Source organism: Puma concolor, chromosome D2 (assembly GCF_028749965.1).
Source record: "Puma concolor isolate L17-30 chromosome D2, mPumCon1.1.hap2, whole genome shotgun sequence".
NCBI classification, from domain to species: domain Eukaryota; kingdom Metazoa; phylum Chordata; class Mammalia; order Carnivora; family Felidae; genus Puma; species Puma concolor.
This window is the reverse complement of record NC_141677.1, coordinates 38,418,250-38,440,727: the sequence shown is the minus strand read 5'-3', so window position 1 is coordinate 38,440,727 and position 22,478 is coordinate 38,418,250. Positions and strand designations below refer to the sequence as shown.

The following is a 22,478-nucleotide window of genomic DNA, read 5'->3' as shown; positions in this document are numbered from 1 at the left end:
CCGCAGGTTCTCTCCGCCAAGGTCCCAAGGCCTGCGGGGTGGCTGTGGGCCCTGAGCCTCCAGGGCTGAGGAGCAGCTTGTGGCCATGGACCAGCTTTGACACATTGCCGGGGGTGGGGGGGGGGGCGCTGCTCAGAGGGAGATGCAGGAGCCTCTGATTGGAGGGCTTTGCCCTGTCCCGACCTCTCCCTTGTCCACCCACATTCTCCAGTTCTGAAAGAAGCAGGTGGTTCTGTCCTGGGTGAAGGGGGAGGCTGGGAAAGATCCACGTCCCATTTTAGATCAGGGCAGGGATGATTAAGCCATGCCGGCACGATTAGGAACAGTGGTTCTCCAAGTGGGGTTCCCAGCGTGGGGTGCCAGACTGGCAGCATCAGTGTTCTCTGGGAACTTTTTAGAAATGCAGGTTCTGGCGTGGGGCCCAGCACTCTGTTTTAACAAGGCCTCCAGGTGGTTCTGATGCCCACTTGAACTTGAGAAGCACTGCTTTAAAGTGTCGTGGCTCAAGGAGAGGCGGGAGGTGGTAGGACTAATGAACTGAAAGTGCGTTGTGTGCATCTATGGGGCAAGCCCTCTTGTCCCCATCTTACGGGGGGTGGGGGGGTCCCATGAGCAGGAGAGCTGAAACTACACCGTCAGTTACTAAGGCTTTTAGTGAGGGCCCCTGGGTCAGGACCATTGTCATTTCCAGAACACCCACTTGTGCAGAATTTCCACATAGTCAAGACATAGGGTCCTAACAGGCCACTGAGATTGGCTCAGGCAGCAGACTCCACAGATGTCAGTAGGTGGCCCCAAATGTACCCACCCTGTGACTCCCTTACCACAGCCTCCTCTTAGACGATTCTAGCTCCCTGGGGCCGAATATACTTGGAAATGCAACATGAGCACCCAGTGGTGCTGATGCTTCTTCTGGCTTCCCGCTTCCCTGAGCCACGAGAGGCCGGAAGGGGAGAACCCTGTGTCAGGAGCAGCTTCCTGCCTGCCTGCAAGTCCCCAAGAGGATGAGTCATCCCATGCCTCTCAGCTCTCCTTTCGTCACTCACCCCATCCCCACTCACTGCAGACAAAGGTTTTCACCTCTGCCTTGGTTTCTCTCCTGTGCTCCAACTCACAATGTCCCCAGGGTCTGTTTGCCTTTAAGATTAATTCTGTTTTTAAATTTTGTAAAAGTTTGTTTGTTTATTTATTTATTTATTTATTTATTTATTTAGAGAGCGGGCAGTGGGGATGGGCAGAGAGAGGAAGAGAGAGGGAGAGAGAAAGAATCCCAAATGCACGGAGCCCGATTCAGGCTCAAACTCACGTTCTGTGACATCGATCATAACGTGAGCCAAAATCAAGAGTCAGACGCTTAACCAACTGAGCCACCCAGGTGCCTCTTGAAAATTAATTCAAAGGTTTTAAATGGTGAATATAATTTGCTGGTATCTTTTTATACATCTGTACCTGCAGAAATGATATCAGTGGGTATTTGAGCAGGGGGGCCCATTTAAATTTAAATTTAAAGTTTATATAACGAATGTGTTTAGTATAACCATGTGCCATGTAAAAAATATGTTGTCTATCTGAAATTCAAATTTCTCTAGGTGTCCTGTATTTTGTTTGGTAGTCCTAAGCACATTGAAGGGCTGGCTCTTATAACCCTTTTTATTTATTCATTCATGTTTATAGAGCCACCTATATGCAAGGCACACTTTTAGGCACTCAAGGTACAGCATTTGGTAGGGGAGGCAGACTGTAAGTAAAAAATAAAACCGAAAGGTGGTGCTATTGGAAGGAAGGTTGGAATTAAAAATTTTTTTAATGTTTATTTATTTTTGAAGGAGAGAGGGAGGGGGGGAGAGAGAGAGAGAGAGAGAGAGAGAGAGACAGAGTGCTAGTGGGGGAGGGGCAGAGAGAGAGAGAGAATCTGAAGCAGGCTCTAGGCTCTGAGCTATCAGCACAGAGCCTGATGTGGGGCTCAAACCCACCAGCTGTGGGATCATGACCTGAGCCAAAGTTGGATGCTTAACAGACTGAGCCACCAGGTGCCCCATAGGGTTGGAATTTTCAAAGGGTTGCCAGAGAAGATTTCACTGAAAGGTGGTATTTGAGCAAAGACTTGAGGGAAGTGAGGGAGTAAGCCGTGACCTTCTGTGGGAGAAGAGTGTTTTAGGCAAAGGCACATTGTGTACAAAAGTGTGCAGTTTACGGCCCCATGTGGGGCTCGGTTATCTGAAGAGGTCAGCCTTGTTTCCTCAAGCATGTTTTTAGCCATGAAGGGAGATTTATTCTCTTTTGTAATTAAAAAGGTCTGCGGGCACCTGGGTGGCTCAGTCAGTTGAGCGTCCGACTTTGGCTTAGGTCATGATCTCGCGGTTTGTGAGTTCGAGCTCCACATCGGGCTCACTGCTGTCAGTGAGGAGCCTGCTTTGGGTCCTCTGTCCCCCTCTCTCTCTGCCCTTCCCCCACTTGTGCTCTCTCAGAAATAAATAAAACATTTAAAAAAGTTATTGAAAAAGGTCTTATGTGGATTTCAGACACAGCTGGATTCAGGTGTTCAAATGATGACACCAGTATTCTATCACTTCTCCTAGGAAAGGTTGCCTTTCCTGTTCTTTACAGCAAAAGTCCCAGGCTGGAATTGTATTGGGTTGGCATGGGTCATGTGACCATCACTGGCTCAATCTCTGTTTCCTGAGGGATGGAATGGAGTCTCCATTCCTGGGACAAGCGTGGGCCTTCAGTTCCTTTTGAACCATATGGATCGAGATGAGCAAATGGAGATTCCCTTCAGAAAGACAGGGTGCTCCTGTGAGGACGGTATGAATGGTGGGCGGCATGCCAACCTTGCCTCCTTGTAGTCACTCCATGACCCTAGACAGGATGCTCTCCCTACTGAACTTAGTGGTTGTTTTCTTTAAAGGGGAAAGAGAATAATTTCATTCTTCTTTCTTTCACAAAGATATTTTAAAAGGAAATAAAGAAAAGATTCTTTTAAAAAAGATAAAAAAGAAAACCAAAGCCATAGTCTATCCCACCTCCTCGCCCCTTGTACCTTCAAGCCGGCATCCACGTCAGCCAGGACCTTTCCAACTTTGATTCTTTTGGGTAGGTTGTGTTTACTAAATCCAGTTGGTTCCTGTTCTCAAACCCTGTTCTCTCTGTTGCCAGGAGGCCCAGAAGATTAACAATGGCTCGAGCCAGGCGGATGGCACTCTCAAGCCAGTGGACGAAAAAGAGGAGGCAGTGGCAGCCGAGGTCGGCTGGATGACCTCTGTGAAGGACTGGGCGGGGGTGATGATATCTGCCCAGACACTGACTGGCAGAGTCCTGGTGAGTCCCCAACACCTTCCTCCTCAGGGAGGCCTGCTGTCTGGTCCATGATTGTACCATGTTTCCCAAGTCTTCTCTAAGCTACCCATTATTGGGGAATGGGGGTGAACAGCGGGTCATGGAGTAGAGGCTGGTTCTCTGTGCATGTAAGCCAGAGGTATGAGGGAGGATCTGTAGAGTGGGCCAGCACCTGGGGTGAAGGGGGTATGTTGGGGAGGATGTAGGGCATTTCCTCTGCCAGCAGAGTAGGTGTGTGCATGCACACATACACCATGTGCACACACACACATACATACACACACACATACACACCTTGATAATCCTGGAGAGGAGAAGGGAGTCAAAGAAATTTGTGCTCAAAATTCCACAGAGAACCCATAAATGATAAATGCCAGGATCCATAGAGTTCTCGGCATGTGCCCATTGGCTCTGTCGGGTCTGCTCTGGGTCAGAAGTTTCCCTGAGAAGGATGCTGCATTCCAAATGATTTCTTAATTACGATTCTGGAAGCTGTTTCGTACGGGCTGCCCTTCCTGGGCCTGAAGCTGGGGCTTGGTCAAGACTAATTTGACTCAAAGAATGAATGGGAGTGTCCTGACAGCTAGGTGAACCAAAGATAAGGCAGGGCCATTGGAAAATAGGTGCCACACCCAAAGTGTTTCATGGTGAGAGCTTGGTGAGGAGGTGACGATAGATGTGGGGAGATGGTAGAAGTTTCACCCGTCAGAATCCTTCTTGGGGACAACTCTACGTCATGTTTGGGATGACTATGTCACAAACCGCTTGAGGGAGGGACTATGACACTGAATGTCATGCTCGCATCACAAAGGTGGTGGCCAAACAGCCGTCAAGGAGGACAGGGTTCTGTTAACTGAGGGAGCTTTTGGGAGCAGAGCTTTCTGGAAAGTCCGGAAGCTGTGGTTGATGTTGATTGCTGGCACCATAGAAATGGGAGAGGTTTAAAGCTGTGGTTCTGGAGAGGAGGAGAGGGAAACTGACGAGGCCAGATGCTGCATGGAGGAGGACCTCCCGGGTCGGTGGGACCCAGGAGAGACCGGGTGGCACGGAGCGTCTAATGTGAGATTGTAGGTCGCTTGCCGCAGGCTCTGCTCCGTTACCAGCCTCCTCACCTCCCTGCACAGTCTTCTTCAGCAAAGGCTCCATTGCTGTTTCGTGCTTGTGTATGAGTGGATTCTGTGTGGGAAGCTGACAGAGGGTGAGTTCTGGGTCTGGGCATTCATGGGGAAAGAAATGCAGGCAGTGCATGCTATACCTGTGGTGGTGATGGTGGGTGAGGAACAGCAGACAATTTGGTTGCACAAATGTGACGCCTGTCGCTTCTGCATGGCCACTGTCGACAGCTCTAATTTTCTCCGTCGGCATCAGCCGAGAGTTACCAGAATGACTTGGCTAGGCATTTTTTGCAGCCCTGTGGAAAACAAGGAATGATCTACTTCCATTGCACCGTGGATGGAAGTTATTGAAGGAATGTGTGGAGGAGAAATGCTGAGTACGAGCATCGTGTGGGTGTGCGTAGGGGGTGCTGAGTGTGGGGACACAGGGGCCATCAAGAAAGCCTTGTGGCACTTCACCGGGTGGAGCCTTTGAGCTATAACTTCCATTTCAAGATGAACTGAGCACATGCTTGATGACAGAGAAGATATCAGAGATGGAAGCATCCCTGAGCTTGAAAATAAGAAAGGGACCACTTAGTGGGCCAGAAGCGGAGAAGAATACCTAAATAATACATAATAAAACAGAGAACATTTGAGATGAGCATTGAACTGTGAGCTAGCATCATGAATGTCTACACAGTAGAGGGGGTCATCCCAGAGTGAGGGAACAGTGGCAGCAGAGAAAGGGCGCGGAGCGTGGAGGGAGCGAGGCCCAGGCGGCGAACAAGGAGGCACCTGAGGGGATAGAAGACCTGGAAGATGGGCTGGTGGCAGCTTGTCAGATCTTCAAATGCCCAGCCAAAGAATGCGGACTGAATTTTGTAGGAAAAGGAGATTTTGAGGGAGGGGCATCACGACTGGTGGTTGTGCCGAGAGAAACACAAGGAGACAAAGTAGGGAGCAGATTGGTGAGGCAGGAGCGCGACGTGCTAGGATCCGTCAGGACAGTGAGCTACCCCGCTGGGACAGGCCGTGAGCAGATGACCACAGGGGACCCGCCACAGCCAGGCCTGAATGAGCACCACGCGGTGCAGGCAGGTGGGTGGATGTGGGTGGTGCTAGGGAAGCAGAACTAAGAAGCCAAGGGCACCGGTAGCCATGTTGATGCTACCACTCACGGTAACGTTATCAAGAGCCTCCCGTGAGCCAGGCACTGTGTGAGGCGCTATGCATTATGATCAGGTTGAAGGGCAAGGGCCATGTTGTATTTGTTCCGTCTCTCCCATTTTGCTGTTGTGTTGTCGGGGTTCATTACAAGGAAGCAAGCAAGCGGGTCTTATCGATGAATTTGTCTCCAGTTTGCAGTTGAGGAACCTAAAGCATAGGAAGGGCAGTAACCCGCCGAAGAGCATGCAGCCTTGAGTGACACAGCCAGGCTCGTACCTGCAGGCCTCTGGACTCCCCGTCTAGTGCTCTTTCTGTGTCATTACTTCCCAGGCGAAGATAATGCCTCTTCTTTTTCTAAGCCACTGTCAGCTGTCGCTTTGGCTGTGACATTTTGACATTACTGTCTGAGCCAGTTAGATCCTGAGGCTGTTTGGCCTGATTCTCTTAACATTTGCATGGACAAGCACAGTCTGCCTGCGCCTCTTTGCCCCTGATGCCAGCTGCCCTCTGAAGGTCTCCTTGGAGAAAATCCTGCCCGGGCTGTTCTGGCTCCATCATAGCAGGCCTGGTCCCGCTGCACAAAGAGAGCAGGCGTCTTGGTGCCTTCGGAACAGGCCTCTCCTTGAGGAGAAGGCGGGTGTCTGCTCTGAGTAGGGAGCAGATTTCACATAGAAGTTTCAGTGTGCACGAGAAAGCATCTCTGTCTGTTCCGAACCCAAAGCTGTGTTTGTCTTGAGCTGTCCAAATGTTTATCCTTGCAACAATGGGATTAAAGCAAGACTAGACACCCAGCTGTTCAGAGTTTCCCTATTTAATGTTTAATTTTTTTTGACACCTGGCACAGGAGCTTGGCTGCCACACCTGGGCCCCTTTCTTACCTGTCTCATTGTCACAGGTGAGAGTCTCAAAGCTAGGCATTTGTGGGTAAGGCCCAGGTTGGGGAAGATTCTCCAGACGACCCCAGCACATTTATTGACTCACCTGCTGTCTGAGATCTCTCAGACAAGCACACCATTCATTCAGTGAGTGCTTATTTCTGACCTGCCCCAGACACTATTCCAGGCCCTGGGCATAGGGGATGAGTAACAGAGATCTAGGGGGTGAACTATTTGTATCGATAGACTAGATATAAAGTTGTTGAGCTCAGTGTGAATAAGAATAAATGATAGTCACCACTCCCCAATGCTTTTTATGGTTCACACCTGGAGCTTCAGCATTGGGGCTTGGAATAGCCTGCCTGGTTCTCCTGCCATGGTAGTCAGGCTTAGCTTCATAAAAATAGCAAGACTGGACAGAGTCTCGGAGCACATGGCTGAGGGGTTCTGCATCAAAGTGGACACCAGGCTGGCAAGGGTTACTGCTTCCTTTATCTTTCAAATTTTTTTAAATGTTTATTTTTGAGAGAGAGACAGAGACAGAGACAGAGACAGAGAGCAAGCAAGGGAGGGGCAGAGGGAGAGGGAGACACAGAATCCAAAGCAGGCTCCAGGCTCTGAGCTGTCAGCACAGAGCCCAACGCGGGGCTCAAACTCACCAACTGTGAGATCATGACCTGAGCCAAAGTTGGACGCTTAACTGACTGAGCCACCCAAGTGCCTCTCCTTTATCTTTTTTAAAAATTAAAAATATTTATTATTTTCTGGCTATAAAAAGGATGCATGCTTATTTCAGAACTGGGGAGTATATTGGAAGAATTGGTGACAAAGTCCACTTTGGGACTTGGGGTTGGCCCACACTGAGGGACATTTCAGGGGCAGTAAATGCCACGGAGATAACTCCTAGCTGTTTGGGCGTTGCTGGGACTTTGTTCACTCCATGTCATGTTTTCCCTTGTATGCATAGACTCCGGGGATAAGTGGTTCTCTGTGCCAGGGATTGCTGTGGTCTTCCTGCGGACCTTCAGTGAACACTAAGTTGGGAAAGGGATCATGGCCCTCTCCTTGTAGTGGCTGCTGCGAGTCACGTTCATGGCCCACTGAAAACACACAGCATCTCAGGATTTACATTCCATGTGTTCTCGTCCCCTGGACTTCACGTCTGTGTCTCTTTGCTCATTTCCCCTTTGTCCTGATTTCCTTATTCTCTCCCATTCAGACTTTACATGTATGTGGCTATGTACTCCATTACAGTTTTGTGAGCTAAATGAAATCTTTCTAAGAATAAGGCAGTACATTTAAGTAAAGAGGGCAAAAAACAGAGTAGGCTTTTGTATTGTTTGGTTGTACTTTATCATTAGCAAAAATCAATATTAGAGACAGTCTACTTCAGGGTTGGTAAGGTGTTCAGTCAAGGGCCAGATAGTAAAGATTTTAGGCTTTGCAGACCATGGGGACTCTGTCCCAACTACTCAACTCTGCCATTGTAATTTGAAAGCAGCTATGGACAATACATGAGTGTGGCTGTGTTCCAATGAAACTTTACAAAAACAGGCGGTGGGCCAGATCCTTTTTCATAGTCACAGGTTTCCGATCATGGTCTATTCAATTCCTTATTTAATAAATAAAGAAATTGAAAGGCAGAAATTGGAAGAACTTCCTTAGGAAGGAATTTTCTAAGGTAATACAGCACAGGAGTGACAGTCCCAGAGAACCCATTTGTAATGAGAAAAGTTACAGACAGTCCCAGAGAACCCATTTGTAATGAGAAAAGTTACAGACACACAGATACACCCATGGCTAAATGTGGACACACACATACACTCACCCCACCTCTGTTAAACATCTTGTTTCCGAATATTCATATTAATTTCTACATTGATCTCAGAGAGGCTATCTCCCTAAGAAAAAACTATGCGTCGTGGCCAAGCATGGCCTCACCTCTAGGTGTGAGTCGTAGTATCTACGTTGCCTGCACCGGACCTCAGTCCCTTTACACGGTCACTGCTTTGTGCTTCTCTTTAAAGACTACTTTTGCCCATACAATCATCAGCTCCTTGAGCAAAGATAGAACTCTTAGAATTCACTCTGTTTGGCTATTTTCCCCCTATTTCCCATGCCACTACATTTAAATATTCCTCCGGGGAAACATGTAAATCGAATCCATGAACTGAGAAGATAGGCTATACTTGCTTTACTGTCTTTGGGATGATTTATTGAAGAAAGAGAAAGAAAAACACCAGTCTTTTCCTTTATCTTCCCCCAAACATCGCATGTGTGGCATTTTACATTAACATTATATACGTAGGCTGGGCCGTCCATCTTTATCTCCTAGAGCCCAAAAGAAAATATGTATCAACTACATCTTTCAAATAGAAATAATCCTATTGGCTTAATAGAGTTAAATAGACACGTTCTCTGCAGTGCCACTTGCACATGAAATTGGACTAGTTGAACAAAATGGGGGTGCGCATGGGCATACACTTAATCGAATATGTGACATTTATTGCCTTCATTTCTCCCTTTAGGTGACTCACAGTGCTGCTGACACATCTCATCAGCATCCTCTCCTTTTCCGTTGCAGGGCTGCCTGGTGGCAAATTCACGCACAGCTCACATTTCCATCTCTGTCTTCCTCTCATTCATGCCCCCTCCCCCTTTTTATTGCATTTTAAGCAAATCTGCATAACATTTTTCTATCACCTACAAATGTCCTATGTGGCGGAGAGACCTGAGGTGTCATGGGCCTGCATTCTTAGTAAGAATGTTCTCATAGTAAATAGATAGACCCCACTGTCTGTACACTTGGAGGTAAATTGAGATTTTTTTTGAGGTTTTGTTTTTTTTAAAACTCCCCTAAGTGAGGCTTCTTTTAAAGGAAATGCATGGCAGTCCCTCTTCGGGACTTAATAATGGCTCTTCATTTTATCCTGTGCAAAAAGTTTATATTTTGGATATGAATCAATAAGTCAAGGAAGGTGTGCTTTCTTTATATCATTAAACATGAAATGTTGTCTTCACCTGTTGAAAGATGCACTGGCTTGCACTAGATTTGTTGCTGGTGACGCCGCACCATTGGGTGAGAAAACGTGAGTCACAGAAGTCACTGAATCCAACAGGCACTCATGATAGGTGGTGAGCTGCCTGTCACCGGAGATGTTCAAAGAGAGGCAGGATCACATTTGGTGCCGTTTGCGACAGTTGGTCGGACTTCATCCTCACTGCTTTAATTAGGTTCTACAGAAAACTGGATCTAGGAGATGCTCTAGGATAAAAATGGTTCCCTGGAACTTGGACAGACTTCATTGCTCTCCCCTTCGTGAGATTGTCAATGCATAGCAACGTGTAAAGCTCAAAGAAGTCCTGCAGTAAGAAGGGAGACTTTGCTTTGCCCAGCGTTCCCCTTTCCTGTTTCACCAGGGAACCCTTTCCTCGTGGAACACCTGTAAGGCATCATAAAGAACGCACTTTGGGAAACACTTAAATAGCCCAGGGATTGGCAAACTACAACCCATGGGCCAAATCTAGCTCACTGCCTGTTTTGTACGGCTCACAAGCTAAGGGTGGTTTTTACATTTTTAATGGTGTTTTAAAAAATCAAGAGAAGAATATTTTGTGACATGTGGAATTATATGAAATTCAAATTTCAGTGTTCATAAACAAAGCTTTATTGGGACACAGCCATGCTCACTCATTTACATATTGTCTGTGGCTGCTTTTGCAACGTGCTGCAACGGCGGAATTGAGTAGAATCCACAGAGTCCAAAATACCCGCCAGCCTAAAATAGTTACTGTCTGGCCCTGTACAGAAAAAGCTTGCCAGTCCCTGAACTAGATCATTAAGTTCCCCTCTGCTCCAGGACTGTCTCCAAGTAGTCAGCGAGACTTGCCCTATGGTTCCTCAGAGCACAACGGATAAGGGGTACCATCTAGCCCCTCAGGGAGACATTTATTTCACAGTCTAAACCAAATGATGTGGTGGAGATGGGGAGAGGGAGGCCAGAGCCAGGTGGGCCTCAAAGCTCTACAGCAGGTTCCCAGCTGGCTCAGTTTATGGATTTCCCCTTCCCAAGGTCAGAGGGGCGTGTCTGGGAATTCTGTGGCAGGGTCACTCCCTGTAACTCCACCTGCCTGCATCCCCTGCAGTCGAGCCCACCCCAGGCCCTGCCCAGCAGCCTGGAGTCCAGTTCCTACCATGGAGGACACCCCCAGTTCTGGCCTGCAGGCCAGGTGCCTCACTACACTGGCTGCTCGTATGCACTGCTGGTCTGCGGGCCACGTGATCCATGAGCCGGCCTCTCCAGCGCATTCTGTAAGGAGCAGCTGTTAATTTTACTAGCTGGTGTGTTGGCTCCTCTGGCCTCCCCTGTGAAAATGAAGGAGAGTTTCAGAAGTGAATCCTCAGACGGCTCTGGGAAGAGGAAGAGCCTTCTGGCCCAGGAGCAGCCTGCTTCGTCCTGGCTGTTTATCTCTGACTCCCAGGGGCCTCTGGGCTCGGTGGGAAGCACTTCTGCCCCACTGCCTCTCTCCTCTGGAGTTTCTTGGGGGGAGTGGGTACCCATGTAGTCCTCCCGCATTATCTGTCCATTCCCTCATCTGTATCCCTTCATCCGTCTGTCCTGTCCACGACCTCTATTGGTGTTCCCAAGCACATGGGATTGAATGCAGCACAGAGTGGGTGTCTGGTGAACAAGGCAGGGCACTGTAGGACTTTCCCTTGCTAGTCACCCTTGCTTCTGCTCTTTCTGTTTCAGCCTCTGTGTCTGGGCTGGGAGACAGGAGCCCCGCCCCTTTGCTAAGCCAGCATTATCTGACCTGGGGCTCCTACTCTCTTTTGATCTCCATCTGGCTCTTTATGTCTTTTTCTCATTTGATTGGAACCAACAAGGAGGACATGTAGAGCACTCAGCATCCCCAGCATTTCCACCTCCTGCTTTCCTCCCTTCCTGGGACATGCATCCTCAGGAAAGGATGCTGAGGGCTGTTGTGCATGGTAGGAACCCAGCCTCTGCAGCCATTCTACTGAGTCCCAGATCTGCCACTCCCTAGGGCTTTTACCCTGGGCTGGTTGCTTCCATTTTGGTGCCTCAGTTTCCTTATCTGTCCAGTGGGTGTCATAATAGACCCTGCTTCTTAATGTTGTAAGAATTTGATGCATCAGTGCATATTTGATGTTTAGAAGAGTGGCTATTATGTGGTGGGTGCTTACTAAGCATTAGCTATTATTGTTTTGGTCATTGTTGTGTGAGCCCAGTGACACGCCATGGAGGAAATGGGCTGGTGTGGAGACACACGGGGTTGGAGAGTGGAGGATAAATCCTTTCCTGCAACAGACGTGGAGCAGCTTTCGGCTCTCACCAGAGTCAGATGTCCTCTCAGGATGCCGAGCCAGCTCTGGGCATGGTCGTTTGAAAGGGGTCTGAGAATCCCAGGCAGGCCCTGGTTTGGGTCCAGCCAGCTGATGATGTTTGCTCCACGCACACAAATTCAGGCCCTGTCATTTCTGAAGCCGGCTCATGGCAGCCTGACTCACTAATGTCAAGTCGGCCAGGAAATTCTCACTTCATGTGGCCTCCCGGAGCTGGCTGGAGTCTGGAGGGCAGGCTGGGCCCACCCTGGGAGCCATACATTATAGGTGTATGTGCCATAGGAAATGCCTTGGCAGGATGACACATGGGTCTTGTAAAAAGAGGGTCAAGTACACTCACTGCGGTCCCCATGTCTGGTCCTTCCTGGATGTGAGGCGAGGCTGCCAGACACAGAGCTGGTTTCAGAGAACACATCAGCCCCAGTATGTGGGGAGGTGTCTTCCACATTCATTTTGTCGGGCAGCGACCACAAATCTGTTGAAAGGGTGCAGGGAAGTGTGCTGTCACCAGGAGAGGACACAGATTCTGCTGTACGTGCAAGGCATCTCCTTTGAGCTATTCATTCATTCCTTCAAACATTCCTGGAGGATCTGCTAGGTGTCAGACGTTATTTAAGGCGCTGGACACATGTTGGTTCTTCTAGCAAAGCTTGCAAAGTGAAATCATCCAAAGTGTTGAAAGTGCAAATGTTATGTCTGCATTTTGCTACAATGCTCTGGGTGGCAAGATTTTTGAAGTAGTTTAGTCATAAATCAGAGCCCATGACCTCTCCATCAGTCCTTGGACAAGCCTGGGAGCCCCACACTTCTGGTCCCGATCACACATCCTGTGCTGGACCCAAGGGGCCTGAGCAAATGTGTTTCTATGACTAATGTTAAGCTAGCTTCTCCTTTCCCAACCGGTAAAAGCTGGCACCCCCTGGAGGCTTTGTCGGAAATGGAATGTCTGTATTTGGAGCCCACCATCTTGTGCTGGGAGAGTTTTCTCACTTGGCTCTTCTCCCAGGGCCTTTGGAGGATGCCAATGGTTTAGCAGACCCTATTTGCCAGAAAAATACCCCAGTGGACTGAGACTCTCCTTGGAGCCTCCCTGTCAGCTGTGCGGAAGTTCGTTCAGCAGGGAGGCCCCAAAATAGAGATGATGCTGATGACAAAGTCGCCAGCCGTTGTCGTTGCTGGGGGCACGTGCTTGGAAAGTCACACTCGGGACCACACGCAAGCTGATGCTTCCAAGTTTAGTTTACTAGGCTATGTTTAGGAGGACGCAGACTGACTCGTGCCTACAGGCCCCACACATCCCAATTTGGTGCGCTAGAAGCCCCATTTTTAGGGTGTGGGTCCAGAATGAGGCTTTCCTCAGAAAAACAACTACGTCAGGGGAATGACAACAACAGAAACCCACCATTTGCCCTAAAATTTTATTGCAAAATATGTCCCCTAGAACTTGAGTAGTGAGGGAACTAGGGCAGGACATTTGCTTGTCCTTCTTTCTTAAGGAATCAGGCCACTCGAAAACTCCATTAAGTGCACCCAGGCCCATCTCTTTGCTCATCCAGTTAATTTTAGTTCATAAAATTGGCCTGGTGCTGATGTGGAAGATCACGACTAAGCTGGGAGGCTGGGGGCCTGTCTGAAGGGAAGCTTGGTTCCCAGTTCCCAAGCCTGATGGGACACAGGTCTTCCCCTCAGGCACCAGAGTTTACCTGTCAACTATATGTGCCTCCTCCCTGGGCAAGCAGACCTCTGAGCCTTCGTTGTTCGTTGCACATGGATGAATCCAGAAGTGAGTGGACTGGTCATACTGGTTTCTTGCACCTGTGGAGAATCCGGGGTCTAGTGGATTCCTCTGAAGGGTTGAGAAAGCCTCAGCTTCCTAGAACTATTCCCAGCCTGCCTTAGCAAAGAGGCTGAATTTTGACCTTTCCCCATTTCTCTTTTTAGCTTTTTTCTTTCCTTCTTCTTTCCTCCCTCCCTCCCTCCCTCCTTTCTTTCTTTCTTTCTTTCTTTCTTTCTTTCTTTCTTTCTTTCTTTCTTTCTTTCTTTCTTTCTTTTCCTTCCTTCCTTCCTTCCTTCCTTCCTTCCTTCCTTCCTTCCTTCCTTCCTTCCTTCCTTCCTTCCTTCCTTTTGGCTTTTGGTGAAGTGGCTGTCCTATGGGAAACAGAGAGCAACTCATTGAAAGAGGGAGAAGAAGAAAAGGCCCTGTTCCCACACTACCTTCCCTCAAATTCAGGCTTCACTTACATTAAAAATAGCTTGAGACAGAGGCTGAATCACAATAGGGTGGCGTTTCAGAGGCCAGTCTGCTGGCTTCCGGCTGCCACATGAACCTGCTAGGCTTGTCGGTCTCTGGGCCCTGACTTGCACAGGAAGGCGTGGGGTTTGGAATCCCACTGGGAGGGATCCAGACCATTCTCCTTGTGTGTCATGCTAGATCTATCTGGAGCTAATTATATCCGCTGGGCACTCACAGAGCCTTCTCTCTGGGATTGTGCCCTGGGGTGGAAAAGAACTTCCTGCAAAGGAAAGGGGCTGTTTTCAGGGGCTGTCACATCCCACAGGCACCATGTGGGCTCCTGGGGAAGCTGCCATGAGGTTATCGTCTCCCTCTGAGCCGTGAGGTGGGCAACTTGGTGACCTTAGACCTGTCCAGGAGGAAAGCTTGGATCATTAGAAAAAAAAGGCAAACAGTTTGCTCCCCTAGGTTCATGTGGTGTGTGTCTCTGGGCTTTGGGGACCATTGATAGTGTTGGAGATCAATTTGAGAAATATGAGGAGAGGTTGCAATCACTTTCTTTCATCTGAGGAACTGTGGTCAATGGAAAACTGAGTTCTTATCCTCGCTCTGCCGTAACCTTCCTGGTGACCTTGGGCAAGTCAATTCCCTTTTAAGGTCTTGGCGTCTCCATGAACAAAACAAGAGGGTAGCAATAGTTTATTCCCTTGCAGCCCCAAATGTTTCTATGTTTTCTCATTCCCTCTACTGTCCTTCCATCCATAAAGGCAGCGAGGGTTGACCTCAGACCTTTAGTGCACCTGGCAACGTGCTAGGCACTGAGAGCTTCAAAAGGAGAAAGAAGCATAGTCTTTTTCTCATCGGCTGGAGTAAGTGAAGAGAAGCAAGAGATAGTCCAGCAGCGTGGTGTCCCCATGTGGCCCTTCCCTGGCTTTGTGTTTTGTTTATTTGTTTATTAGTTTATTTACTTATTTTGAGAGAGAGAGAGAGAGAGAGAGAGAATGCACAAGCTGGGGAGGGGCAGAGAAAGGGAGAGAGAGAATCCCAAGCAGGCTCCGTGCCATTGGCTCAGAGCCCGATGCGGGGCCTGAACTCACAAACTATGAGATGGTGACCCGAGCCATGCTCAAGAGGCAGACACTTAACCAACGGAGCCTCTCAGGCTCCTGTTGTTTAAGATAAAAATCTAAAACTCTTCCTTTGTGATAAGGCCTCTGCCTCACACTCACCTAAGGTTCTTTTCTTTCTGGACTTCTTTCCAGGTGGATGTCTGTGTGCAGAAAGGGAGGCTTCTGGCCTGTGAGTGTGGAGTCAGGTGGGAGGAACAATGCGGTGGGAGCAGGGGTCACATCCTGAAGGCTGGGCCTCCCAGGGGAAGTGCAGGCTTCTTTTAAACCATTTCAGTCTTGGATCCTCCTTGAGTTAGCTTAAAACAGTCGGAAACCCCTGAGGGGATCATGTTCCGACTTGGTAACCACACTAGCACCAAAACTGACTTTAAGAAAAGCCTTCTTTCCGACTGAGCAGCCTCTGGTTGGGAGACCTTGAGTGAGATACAGCCTCCGTCCTTTGCTTTGGCAGAACTGCTGCGGAAGAAGTCACCGTGTTCCTGGAAGTCTGTTCCTCTTCTGGAGGTAGAAGTGGTACCTATAAACAGAAGAGGCACATTTATTTAAAGTGGTTAGTGGCAGAGACACCCAGGAGGGGCTGAGCAGTAGGGAAGATTACTGTGGTGAAAATCATTGTTTTATTTTTGGAGCAAGGTGGTGCACCCCGGGGGCTGGAGGGAGCCGCCAGGCTAACCCCCAGATTCATAGCAAGGGTGTCAACGCTATGGGTGGTTGATGGACTTGATATGGTGGGAGTTCCCCAAATGAAGCTTCATTTTAGGTGAACTTCAGTGAACTTACAAAACAACCACAGCAAACCCTCAGCTGACTGTTCCAAGTATTCCTGATATAATTAACATGATTGAAGCAAAGACTGTCTGAATCCTTGGGAGTAAGGACTAAGCAGTTTCCTGGAGGCTAAGTTATAAAACACCACTGTTCCTCTGACCTGTGCCCACTTTGCAAACCAGTGGGTTTATCTGGTGGCTTTTCCAGAAATTTCAGTGCTAAAGCAGGTTTCCATAGCATCCTGGCCCAGAGGGAGTTGCTGTACTGGGGGATCAGGGACATCTCCAGCAAGCAAACCTTGTGGAGGCAGCTAGGTAAGCCATCCTTCCAGCCCCCAAAGATACAATTCCTCTTCCCTGGGGCTTGATAGAGAGATCCAGATAGAGAGACCAGAAATAAATAAGAAACTAGATTCTCTTTCATTTAACTTTCTTTCAGACACAGCCTCTGGTGCTAATTATTTCTGCAGTAGATTTTGTCAGGCCTTGAATCCCTTTCCTTTTGCCATAGGTGGTATAGAGATGCAAAATGACCTGAGAAACAATCCGTTTTCCTGAAAGATAATTTTGTGTACATTAAACAGACACATTAAGCCATTTATAAGTGAGCTGTTTGTTCTTAGGGAGCTGGAGGAAATCTGAATTTCTAATTCCATGCTCTTTTAATAATTTTCAAAAGAACCAACGGTAATAATTAAATGTCTTTGAACTTCCCTAGGCTGTCTTCTGTTCCATGATCTCAAAGCATATGAAAAGAAATAGAATTCTCTACCTTGATGAACTCCTTAAGAGGGTGGAGGGGATGTTGGTCCTGGAAGGAGCTATTTAGCAGAATTTGGGGGGGGGGGATTTAAGGTAAAGAGGTTCAAGGGAAAGGCCCAAGGTCACTCTGAGAGCTTCAGGCATGGAGTGAGGACCTAGAAGCCAGTGTTTTCTTAGTAGCCTTGTTTGCCCAGACTTGGAGCAGGGCAAGGAGAGAGAGCTAGAACTTAGTTAAGGGTATTTGTAATGAGAATATGTGTGACATGGAGCATTTTTTGGCTTTGGTGTTCAAGGATTAGAAGAGATCTGATCCAGGGGTTGGTGAACATGTCAGCTCCTGGGCCTGCTCTGATTAATTGGTAGTGGTTCCGAGAATGCTTTGCTGAAGATTCAAGGCTCAGCAGCAAAGCCTAATTGGGGCTCTGCTCTCCAGAATGCTGTGATTGATTAGTGATTTCTGCCATGAGCAGTGACTGGGAGGGGGTGGGGGTGGGGTGGGGGGTGCAGTACCAGTGTTATTTACACCTTACTATGCCTTAGCTGTCTCTGTTCTAGATCATTTTCCCTAAAGTTCACTTCATGTGTGATTAAAGTGAGGCTTGTCCAAGATCACACAGTCAGTCCCAAGCAGCATATGGGCAAGAGCCCATGTTTCCTGACTATGTCTAGCGTTCGATACCCCAGCTCCATTGGTTAGATCTCAGAGAAGCAGAAACTTGTCAGCTTCCTGTAAGAGCCTTCTTTTTCTTTTCCTTTTTTTCATGTTGTAGCCTGATTTTAGTTTCTTCCATCTGGAGACTTGCTTTAGTGTTTGGAGAAGCAGAGGGGGTGGATTTCAGGTCCACAGTGATTCTACGGATAAATAGAAATGCAAGCACAATTTTCCCATTTGTTGGGACCATTCTCAAAACTCTCTTAAGCACAGAGTGTGTGCCGGTCGCAGCCTTTCTCACTGCAAAGCTTTGCCCTTGACGCACTCCTGGGTTCCGCTCTCCCAATCTCTGAGGATGCCCGACCCCTGCTCCACTCTCTGGCACTCTGTGAAACGCTTTCAGTGAGGGCTGGTGCGTCATCATTCCTTCTCTTGCTTCAGAAGCCTTACCTTCTGTTTCTTCCTGTCTTCCTGTTTTCTCCCTCACTGTTTCATCTCTTCAGGTATTCATGCTCACATCTTAATGGTTGTGATTACAAAGATAAATACATTTTGCCTCTGACCAAGAACAGTTTCTGCCCAGACTTGAACTTAAAAGTCTGCAAGAGTGGCTGGATGGGAGCAAGGGTAGAGTCCTCAGCTGTATCCTGGGAGCCATAAAAGTTTGGTAAGATTTTATTGCCTCCATAAAGAAGAAAATAGGATTCCAAGGTTTCAAATATGATAGATAAATAATAAGGAAAACTCCAGCTTTTGTCAAAGCAAAGTTCTCTTTACTAGGTTTATGAGTCTTCCTATTGTGGGTGCACCTTGGAGTCTATTTCATTCTGATGCCAGACAGAACCTTCTCCAGGAATTTATGCAAAACTGGGGCCGGATGGAGGATTTCAGACAATTGGTAAAACTCAGAAGAAGGCGATAAATTGTGCTCACGGGCCATAATTCACTCCTAAACTCATCCATTCCTCAGTTCTTCTTCCTCCCCTTCCAGCCTAATGGGGATTGGAATAGAGTGCTGCATTAGCTGTGAGACCCAGGCGGGGATTGGATTCTGGGGTTGTGATCGACAGGGCAGTATAACAAACAGGCCTGCGGTTGCCTGTGCCAGGCAATCTTTCATGCTTGGGGTGGCTGGGATCCTTTGTCAGTGTTGAATTTTGTCTTTAGTGCCTACCTGGGCACAACTGCAGAAGGCTTAACTTCACATTTCCATGCACTGCTCAAGAGATCCCCATGTCTCGCCTTCTTTAGAAACCAGATGCCGTGTTGGGTGGCTAAGAAAGCACCCTGTGAGTGCTACCTAGAACATGTTTCTGATTTGGGTGCTTGGTGGGAAACTGATACACACACCTTACATCCTGGCAGTAGCAGAGTTCTTTGGACTTGCCCCCGACACTCCTGCCTCCATGTCCTGGTTGAAGCCCCGTGACTTCTTCCTTCCTCCATGATAGCAGCTTCTGTGTCACTCTCCTCTTTTGGCCCACCCTCTCCCTTTGGCCTACCTTTCATGCTGTTCCCAGATGCCATTTGCATCCTTAAAACCAGCTTTGCTTTGGTTCCCCCATGGCTCAGGGACCATTAGTAGCTTCTCATGTCCTAAAACCCAGACTCCTTATGCAGATGGTCAGGGCTTACCATCCGCGGGCTCCCGCTGACTTGCCTGCCAGACTTCCCACTTTTCTCCTCCATGTGCTCCATGTGTTCAAATCCTGTTCACCTTCATGGTGCATTGCGGGGTCTTTCCTCCTGTGTAACCCACTGCTCTTGTACACCGTTCACTTACACTTGTGCATGTGACCCGTGTGCCCTATTAAAGACAGCAGCCAAATGGCTAAGGGCACTGGCTGTAGAGCCAACCTGGCTGAGTCTGACTTTTGCTTTGCCATGTACTTGTGTGACCTAGAGCCAGTGACGGGGCCAATAATAGTACCTACCTCATAGGGTTATTTTGAGGATTAAATAAGCTAATATTTATAAAGGGCTTAGAACAGTGGTTGGCACAGACTAAATATTATATAAATTGTTTGTTAAATAAATACAGGAAACCTCAAATTCCTTGAGAACAGGAAACACGGATTTTAATAATCACCTTTGTCTTATACTGAGCTAAAATAATCCTGAACCAGATTGACGTGAGGATGAAATTTAAGGGGGATAAAGACAGAGAGAGAGAGAGAGAGAGAGAGGGAGAGAGAGAGAGGTGGAGAGAGAATGAATACATGTGAAAGCACTGTCATGTCTTCATTCAACTGATATTATTGAGTATCTGTGCTCATATTATTGATCGGTGCTGATATTATTGATATTATTGAGGCTCTGTGCTCAGTAGTTGTTAATGATCAAAATGGAATGAGATATGTCTTCAGTATTCAAGGAGCTCACAGTCTAGGTAAAAGGACAGAGATGTAAGTCTGTATCTAAACTTGTTGGCTCTAACTATATGGAAAACAAGTATCAGATATTATTCTGATCTCAGCCCCATGTTATAGATGCGAAAACCAAGGCACAGAGATTTTTTTAGTAAGTTAGATAAAACCACACATCGAGTAAGCATCAGAATTGGGATTTAAACGTAGGTTCCTGTGACTCAATGGCTCAGGCTCTTTCAACTCTACTATGGTGCTTCTCATTCAAGAACAAGTGAAGGAGGAATGCCTAAAATACAAAACACAGCAAACAACAGGTGTTGGCAAGGATGTAGAGAAAAAGGAACCCTTGTGCACTGTTGGTGGGAATGTAAACTGTTGTAGCACTCTGGAAATAGTATGGAGGTTCCTCAAAAAATTAAAAACAGGACTGCCACGTGATCCATAATTCTTCTACTGAGTATTTAGAAAACACTAATTCAAAATGATATATGTACCCATATGTTTATTACAACATCATTTACAATAGCCATGATAAAGAAGCAACACAAGTATCCATCAATAGGTGAATGGATAACGAAGATGTCACACACACACACACACACACACACACACACACACACACACACACACTGGAATATTACTCAGCCATAAAAAAGAATGAACTCTTGCCATTTGCAACAACATGCATGTACCTAGAGGGTATAATACTAAGTGAAATAAGTCAATCAGAAAAAGACAAATAGCATATAATGTCACTCATATGTGGAATTTAAGTAACAAAACAAATGAATAAACAAAGTAAAAAAAAAGAGAGACAAAAAAGCAGACTCTTAAATACAGAGAGCAAACTGGAGGTTGTTAGTGGGCGCTGAGGGGTGAAATAGGTAAGGAGGATTATGGGTACACTTATCTTGATGAGCACTGAGACATGTGTAGAATTGTTGAATCATGATATTATACACCTGAAACTATAATACTGTATGTTTGTTATACTTCAATTAAAAAAAAAAAGGATGAGTGAAGGAATGAACAAAGGTGTGAAAGAATGAATTGGAAGATCCCAAAGACATGGCTCCAGGAAGAGAAGATCAAACCAGGGATTTGCCGTGTGTCCCATGTCAGGTTGGGCAGGTAGTAAGCCCCTGAAGCCATAACCATTTGCCCAGTCAAGCATTTACTACGGTGGACAGGTGGGACAATTTCATTGCTTCCTTTTTGGGGGCCACCTCACCCCTTTTGTCATACCTTGATGCCCTTTAGCCATTTCTCTCTGAGGCACAGGTGGTTTTATTTCCTTCTCCTTTGGGTAATACTGAGGACAAGAAGTGGATGTGATGATGGATGGAAAAAGTACTTAACTCTTCACTCTTCGGTCTACTTTCATCATAATGGGCCCATTTGAAGGCTTCCATAGGTACAGGGACAATGTTCACTGGGCTTCATCAGCCACTGAATGATCAAGGCATCAGAGAAGTCTGGAGTGAGGCTGGCCGGTTTCCATGGAAACTGCTGCTTGCCTCAGCCCCCCACACATGCTTTTCTTTCCACGTAGGCATGTGTTTATTTATTATTGGCTCAACACGGGAGTGCCGAGTGGCCGTGTAGGTGCTGTCTGCACCTCCATTGCTGAGGTCACTCTCTCAGTTTGGAGATGGACCCACAGGTTGGGGGGTAGAGGCACAAGATTTATCCCAGCAGGAAGAGCTCTCCTTTAGGGCCCTGAGCTCCCGCTGTCTGTAAGCTTGATGACGGAGATCCCTGGGGTGGGGACGTTAGAGATATGTATCTAGAACTGTTACAGTCAGACACTGTGTAGGGTCCTGCAGTAAATCCCAGACTACCCTGGAGAGCTCATGGTGACGCACATACCTTTCATAAACAGATTGCTTGCTGCTCTGTCCTGGGGATACCCGTGATCTGGCTGAGTGTGCCTCGGCTTGACAAGCTCTAGACCTAGGCCCTGTCCAACACGGGGGTCAGTAACCTCAGGCGGCCACTGAGCACCTGAAATATGGCCAGTCCAAACTGAGATGTGCTATAAGTATAAAACTTGGCATGAAAAGAAAGATGGCAAAATATTATGAATACTTAATAATTTTTGCCTTGTTTGCATCTTGAAATGATAACATTTCACACAATCTATCTAGAACCTAATTTAGGTTAAATAAACTTCCTTATTAAAGTTAATCTCACCTGTTTCTTGTCATTTTTAAAAATATACCCCTTAGGTGGACAGTGGTGAGGATTGTACAATGCAAATGTACTGAATGCCAGTGAACTATTACTTAAAATGATAAGTCATATATTATTTATATTTTACCACAATTGAAAGAAAGCAAAAAGCAAAAAAAAAAAAAAAAAAAAAAAAAAAAAAAAAGTCTGATGGGAAAAGAACCATCTCTTCCAGGCTTCTTTCTTAGGAGTCTGGATCACTTTCCCAGAAGCCCCCGGGACACTTCCCTATTTATCTTATGGGTCAGGACTGAGTTCCCTACAGGCTTGGTCCTAAGACAATTACTCACAAAAGAATGACACCACTCAGTTGTCTCAGATTAACTAAGTCTACACAGGAGTGAGGCCAGGGTCTCTTGTGATGAGCTACCCGTATCCTAGAACAAAACCAAGGCTCTCTGAAGAGGAGAGGGGGAAATGGCAGCCAACACTGCAACCTTAAAGGAAAATGTACGAGCAAATCGATGTATCTGAACATTAGGTGAAAGCA

General features: G+C 47.2%; 1 protein-coding gene across 24 annotated transcripts in view; it reads left to right on the top strand.

The window, feature by feature from the left end:
• KCNMA1 (potassium calcium-activated channel subfamily M alpha 1) overlaps positions 1-22,478 on the top strand; it is a 739,980-nt gene that overhangs the window by 219,475 nt on the left and 498,027 nt on the right. For all 24 annotated transcript variants that reach the window (XM_086680076.1, XM_086680093.1, XM_086680079.1 and 21 more), the window contains exon 2: positions 3,157-3,318. In XM_086680076.1, the coding sequence (XP_086536202.1) occupies positions 3,157-3,318 (162 nt within the window). The remainder of the gene's footprint in view (positions 1-3,156; positions 3,319-22,478) is intronic.